The 7,369-nt window shown below is 50.3% G+C and overlaps 1 protein-coding gene across 1 annotated transcript in view; it reads right to left on the reverse strand.

Moving 5' to 3' along the window:
* The window catches only part of CDH23 (cadherin-related 23), a 188,905-nt gene that overhangs the window by 101,871 nt on the left and 79,665 nt on the right, over positions 1-7,369 (reverse strand). Inside the window, exon 8 of the mRNA XM_009994895.1 lies at positions 4,128-4,206. Within this exon, the coding sequence (XP_009993197.1) occupies positions 4,128-4,206 (79 nt within the window). The remainder of the gene's footprint in view (positions 1-4,127; positions 4,207-7,369) is intronic.

Raw genomic sequence — 7,369 nt, forward strand, 5'->3', positions numbered from 1 at the left:
GGAATGCCGGGGCCCTCCGGTTCCCACTGGGAAAAAAATCAATCTCTGTTAGAGCTCAGAGTTCCCCTAAATGAAAAGCCTTATCTAGAACAGGTCGTGTTATCCAACAAGTCACTCTCTTTGCCTGGGAGATGAAAGATGATGAGGCAGAGTCCCCGGGACAGAGGCTATCTCCATAAATCTGCCAAAAAGGAACCGTGGATTACTTGGCTGGATTAATTATCTGTCCTTCAAACACAGCCCTGACCTCAATGGCTGAGCATCTCCAGCCTGTCAAAGCAGCTAGGCAGGAAGGGTTTTTGCAGGGCACTGGCCACCTGCCTCCTCCTTTTATTTTTGCCTGGAAAAAGCAAGAGAAACACCCACAGGGGTGATGGGAGCCCTGGCACCCACCAGCCTGTCAGCACAAGGGGCTTGAATTGCCAGGACTCTATTTCATTTCCTTTTCCAGGTGGCTTTTTTTTGCACAGTGGTGGCTCCACTCCTTGCAGAGCCTGGGGAAAAAAAAAAAAAAAAAAAAAAGTGGATGTTTTCATGGGGTTAAAGCACTTGGTTTGGAAGGAAGGGGTAGAAACCACTGAAGGGTTTTTCCTTATAAGAGGTGAAAATGATTCCCAGTGCATGCAGGCAGCAGGCAGGTTCATCTGCCCCAAGAGGACAACCAGCCAAAGCCATGATACAACCCTCCTCCAGCATTTTAGGCTTAACAGCTTTGTAACCTGGCAGCATAAAGGTAGATCTTGACTCTTACTTTATGTGGTTATGGTTAATCTTTTAGTTTTATTGTCTTCCTGTCACGGGAGGACCTTGTGCTGAAGATAGTCATATAAATAAGAGCTGCTGCCATATATCCCAAGGCACAGCTACCCCAGGGCTGGAGCTGAACAGGACACTGGCAATTCCAAATTAATTCTTACACCTGCTTCCAAATCATACCAATGCTTTAGGTATTAAAACCAAAGGAATGATAAACACCTAGGTTGCTTTTCAGCTCTCTCACTGCTGGATATTCAAGCCTGGCTGGTAAAATAAGACCAGCCACATGTGAGCTCTGTGCCTGAAACCTGGGAAAAAGCATCATCCACCCGTGCCATGAAATGGGAATGGCATCACAGCCCCTTTCCCTCCTGCAAGTAAGCAGAAGAACCAGGTATAATTACTGCCTCCACCAGCCATTTCCACTTTTGCTTACGGTTGGTTTCTAATTTAATTTGCTTCCCTGTTCCCATATGTCAGACTGGGGTTGTTTTGGGTGGGTTTTTTTGGGTTTTTTTTTGCAAAATTGCTATAAAAATTTACCAGCTCAGGCACAAAATCTGCTTGCTGGCCTTTACCATTATGATTGAGGGTAATGACAAGTTAATTAGGCTTTACCTGCCTACCAAAAAAAAAAAAATCCCTAGATGCTGGTTCCCATCTCTGGACTCTTAGACATCAGAAGGTAACATCTTCTTTCCAAAGCAAGAAGAAAATGATGGAAAATATAAGAGAATACCTGGAGCAGAGTGGAGGAGGCACTTAGACCTTGATTGACTTCAGAAGAAAAAAATTATTTGCCCCATGATCGTGTTTTCCATAAATCTGCCCTCAGCTGCACACCTTGACTGCAATCTGGCCGCTGAACACAGCAGATGAACTCCAGCCTCAAACTCAATTAAAAGTGAAAGCAGAGCATCCCAAAGCCTGGCTCGTGGGATTTGGAAAAGCACTTCCTTACGGTGAGGATGGGGAGGAGACAGGAGGCAACAGTGGATGACTACAGTTATCCCTCAGACTGTTCCCAGGCTGCTCCTTTTTCCCAGCATCACCGCTCCAGAAAACGCCGGCTCCGAAGAGAAAGACTCCTGGCCAGTTATAAAAAAACCCACTCTGTTCAGGCAAAAAGGAAAAAAAAAATAATGCAAAGCAGTTTAATCAGGCTTTGATGTGCTGTGCCTGATTCTCAGATAGAAGAGCTGCCCCCTGCCAGGCAGGACTGGGAGCAGGGATTAAGCTGTTGGCAGCTGCGGGGCTGTTTGCGCTGCTCTGCCTGTCACTCGGCTGCAAACTGGGCTCCTGGAGCTTCCCTGGCTCCCTTCCACCAGCCCTGTGCCATCCCCAGCTACCCTGGCACCAAGCAGGGGACACTCGTTGTGCAGGAAAACCAAAGACAGACATGAAAATCATGGAGTGGGTGAACTCTCCATGGAAAAACCCAAGGCCCAAGGTTTGGTTTCCTCGATTCGACAGAGCAGCTGTGACCACCTGATGAGCAGAAAGCCTGACATGACCACGAGTGGATGGTTGCATTTGGCAAGTTAACCCTCTTAGAGATTGCACTTTTGTTTCTGTAGGTTCAAGCTACCCAATAACCTAGAGCAGATTGCATTGCACTAATGCTGACAGCAGAAAATTAGATTATCCCAACAGACTGTGTCAGAAAAAGGGTCCATGGCCACCAGCAGGTGCCCGAAGGAGGGTGGATAAAGAGGACAAGGGACATTTTCCACCTGCTGGCCATCTCCAGGCTTTGACCTGGGGGAGGTTTCTGTAAGCTCAAGGCTTTTACTACACTCACAATAGTCCAGCAGCAGCTGCAAAAGTAGTTTGAGGTTTCAGTCCAGTCCTCCAGTGAACAAGAGCCTGCATCTGACTGAAGGAAGGCCCTGCTGCACTTTGCCCAGAGGGACACACATGATCTGGGGGAATATCTCATTGAATTTGTGCTGGGGGAACGTTGGAATAAATTGCAGAGGGAATTAGAGGAATAATAATCCTTGAGTCTTCAAAGGCAAGACTGACCTGGATATTTGCAGTCAGGATCAATGGACTTGAAAGCCAAGGTGAAATCACCTTGACCCTAGAGGTGGGATTAAAAGAGCATTTGAAATGGCTGGGCTTTAAGGAACAGAATCTGGGCAATGATTTCCACACTTGTCACTGCCAGCCAGCACCCAAAGGGTGTGGCACAGTGAGGAGAGCAGGCACCATTGCCATTTCTTGCCATGAAGATCCCACCAAAAGCAACGCCAGAACCCCCCAAGCTGGTTCCTCACTGCTGGGTTAACCCAAGCACAGCCTCCCAAACCCAGCTCTGCCTTGGACATGGCAGAGGCTCACTGACCTCAGGGCATCTTAAATGAGATGGCTCCAGCCCCAAAAGCTGACTTTTCCAAAAAAGCAGCTAGGCTTTATCTAGAAACAGCTGCTCAGACCATCACTGGCTCATCTGCCACCACCAGAGGTTGACAGAAGGGATTTGGGCTGTGGGGCTGCAAGAAGGGTGTCCCCAGAACCCATAGCATGGTGAGCAGGGTTCAGCACCAGGCACCTCAGACAGGCCTTCCTTGGAAAATTAATCACCTTGTAGTAACTACCTGAAATTGCCTGTAGTAGTTACCTGAAACAGCAACTTCTCACAGCCAGTCAAAGCAACGTGGCAGAGCTTTCCCCAAAGGGAGGTGCCCAAGTTACAGTCCCAAAGGAGTCAAGCATTGCTCAGTGACAGCAGTTTTCACCAACCACCCACACACATCAGGAGAGGTTCCTCAGACTTCAGAGCCAGCCTGCAAAGGCAGGATTAATCCCCGTGGCTGTCAGAAGGCAGGAAACCTCCACTGCACTGACAAAGCCTCATTCTCCAGCCCTGCACCCAGCTCCCTCAGCTCTGGCAATCCCTTGGGAAGCCAGCCCTTGGCACAGAGGCTTTCCAGAAACAACAGGGACCTAATCAGCCCCATTCTCCTCCTGAACTATAACCACCCCACTGCCAACAAGAGTTTTACACCCAGCTCTTTGCAGGTCTCCTCTGTGGGGTTGTGTGAAGTGCAGTTATTTGTGACGTTAGGACTGAAAGGTTGTGCTATGATATATTGTCACAACTCTCAGAAATAACACCTGCAGCTCAAGGAGAGGAAGATGCCACCAACATCACCCTCAAAACAGAGCGCCAAAGGCAAGGTGAGAGGGGTAAAAGCTTTTGGCCATGGCAGTGGGCTACAGGAATTAGCCAAGCTGGATCCAAAGAGTAGGCAGAAGAGTTGAGAAGCAGCTGAGCCAGAGGTGATTCCCCAGGCACAGGATGTATTGCAGGACCAGCTCCTCTGGCCCTGCTGAGCATCCCACTGCGTTCCCCCAACATGACATACCTGAGACGATGGTGTAGCCGATGCCCCGGGGACGGCCCTTGTCCTGGTCCACTGCTGTGATCATCCTCACAGTGGTGCCCTGGGGAGGGAGAGGAAAGCCATGTTACAGCTGGGGCAGGGAGAGCAGAGCTTGCCCAGCACCCTGCCGTGGCACTGCATCCCTTCCTGTGGGCAAGTCATGGAAAACTCCCAACCTTGTTTCCCAGGGCAGTTGGGGCTCTTCAGTCCCGTGCAAGCTTCCAGCTCTGCTCACCCACCCCAGCTGGGGATGCTGAGGGCAGGACTGGTGTGTCCTCCCACTGAACCACTGCACCCTGCCTAAGCTTTGTACCAGGAAAAGTGTTCATAGAGACTGTAGAGAGGACCACCCCGTGCTGCTCCTCGCCTGCCCAGCAGAGGAGCATCTGAGGCAAGGTCAGTGCAGGAAGCACAGCTATCAGCACTCAAGGAAGGAGGAGGTGCTGGATGGGCAAAGCCAGGAGATGCCTCCTGGCAACATCTCCACAGAACAGATGCTGGCTGCCAGGCCAAAGCGTTTGTTCCTCTGCCATGGAGATCTTCACTCTGCAGTCCTTCAAGAACCAAGGGCAACAATTCTCTGTCACCATGACCTTCAGCACTGGAAGGCTGTCGGCTTCCTGTTTTCAACTGGTTGTCTTCTCCTCTTGTGTTCTTCAAACGAGGCACCCCAGGTGAGAAGGGATGCTGGTGCTGGCCATCAGCATCCAGCAGCACAACTAAGTGAGCTGCAGAGATTTTAATTGTAACCCTTAAGGAGGAGGAAAGTTGGACACATGCTGAGGACAGAGGATTTCCCACAGGAAGGAGCTTCTGCAACTTCTAGCTCCTCCATCCTGCAGGGCAAACCTCTTCCTGATGGCCCAGCAGAAAGGTCCACGTGACCAAGAGCCCCCCAAAACCCAATGCAGAACATAAAAGTGACCCCAAATTCTCCTTTAGCTCTTGAAATAAAAACTTCATGCCCTTATATCACCTCCAGAAGCTGCACATCCCCTGCCATGCTGCAGCGAGCCCAGCCGAGCAGGCACACACACACAATTCATGGAGTGTGAAAAAATTTACAGCTCAGCTGTTCTGGTTTTCAGAGGTTTAGGAACAGTGGGAAAAGAAGCAGGGTTTGGTTTTTTTGTTGTTGTTGTGGTGGTGTTTGGGTTTTTTTTTTTGATCTCCAAGGAAATGTCAACAGAGGCGTTTCCATCTCTAACGAGGGAGCAGGGTGGGATGGCAGTCTGGAGTTTGCCCTGCAATCCATCAGCTGAAGGCCAGAGGGAAAGCTGCTGCTGAAACATCACCAGTGGAAAGCTGGGACTTGCTGTCTCGCCAGCTTCCAGAGCCCCTTGGGCTCCATGGAGATGCTCTGCTGCTGCTGCTGGTCGTAAAGAAGGCTCCTGGGGCCAGGGAAATCTGCCCCTTCCCTCATCTCCGAGGGCATTTCAAGAGACTCCTTAAGTAAATCCAGGTTATTAACTGAGAACATTAGCCATAAATCCCAGGTCAGTGGCCTCTGAGCAGTGCTGGGCTGGTGAGGCTCAGCAGCTGCTGGAGAGCCTCTAAATCACCCCCAACAACTGCTCTCCAAAGGAGACATAAAAAGCACAAGAAAAGTGGGAAAGAAGCCGGTGGGAAAGCAAAAACAAGCGATGAGGGAAGGAAGGCAAAATGGACAGGGGGAAAAAAAGAGTGGTGTGCAATCCAGCCTGCTCTTCCCAGGGCCTTCTGCCTTAATCTGCTGTCCCCAAGGCTGGACAGGAGCTGTGTGGTGGTGGGTGAAGGTCCTTGGTCCACCCCACAGCCGGCTCATTGCCTGTCAGAAGGTGAGGGAGTGGAGAGGGATGAGAAAGCCTCACATGCCTTGGGCACATCTCCAAGGACAGGCAGCTGCAGGAGGAGAAAGCAGGGCCCCCATCACAGCCTGGAAATAGCAATGGAACCCTTCATCTGCTGGAAGAAAGGGCCATCCCACAGGAACCACAGGGAAGGGCTGTTGGGAGAGATAAAATGATGAGCACAGGAGGGGGAATCTTGTTTAGATACTTCCATGGCATGTGCCCTATAGATGTCCACAGGAGAGAAATTACCCAGACATCTGAACCTAGAAAAGTTCACCTGGTTCTTGGCCAGCCCATGGCTTCCAAGCTGCTGGTTTCTGAGCCTGGGTCTCCACTTGTTCTACGTGCCACCCTGTGTGTCTCCTCCTTCTCCACAAGGCCCTTTTCCAGCGGCCAAGAAACATGTGCCAGAATGGGACTAAGCTCTTGGATACCACCTTCTGGAACCAGGCAAGCAGCAGGAACCTGGACACCTCTTCACAGCCCACCTGGTTTCCATCCTTCCTGCCAGCTCCTTTGGAAGAGGCTTCCAACATCCTCAAGACTGGAAGATCCCATCTCCTGGGAATGGATAATCCCTCCCTGACCATCCATACAGCCAGCGTTCAGGGGCCAATCTTGATGCTCCTGGGGAAGAGGCTAAACAAGTGCCATGGGATAGGCATCAAGTTTATCCACGTTGCTGGTGGCAATTTCTGGTTTTGTAGTGAGTGGGAACAACTGATGCAGATGGCCTTGGAGCATGGTCACTCTGGATGGTCAACAGGAAAGGGCATTCCCCACTAAACAGATGTCTGGGTGAGATGGAGAGGTTTTGTGAAGCAAAACATGATGCTACACACAGGTTATACTCATATCTTAGTACCTGTGGTGATCATGAAGCATCTTGCTCACCATACCAGCAGAGATAACTAACCAGAGAAGAGAGACTAGAAAAAAGAAAACATCCTAAACCAAACCCTTGTTCATGGCCATCCAGGTTGATCTCTCACCAGCCACACCTCAACAAGTCTTGATTTTTCGTCCAAATTCCTATCAAACCACAAAACTTCCTTTTGCTCTCCAGGCTTTGGAGCAGACAGGGTAGAAGATACTGTGCCCTGGCTCCCTGAGGCAACCAACTGCACCCAGATATTGGAGGGGACCCTCCCACCATTTCTAGTCAAACACACCTGACAAGGCTTCCATGGGAGACACCAAACTGACTTCCAGCACCAAGAGCTCTGCCCAGGGCTCTCCCCACATGGGGGTGGTGTCAATCTTTGGCTTTTGGAAGCTCCCAAATATTCTTGACATTTCTTAAAGCAAGTAACAACTCTCCTGGCCTACCAGAGACAACTGTGGCTGCAAGGAAAAGACACAGGTGGTGGGTACAGACTGAAGCATCAGAAC

This window comes from Chaetura pelagica, unplaced genomic scaffold (genome assembly GCF_000747805.2).
Source record: "Chaetura pelagica isolate M959 unplaced genomic scaffold, ChaPel_1.0 scaffold112, whole genome shotgun sequence".
NCBI classification, from domain to species: domain Eukaryota; kingdom Metazoa; phylum Chordata; class Aves; order Apodiformes; family Apodidae; genus Chaetura; species Chaetura pelagica.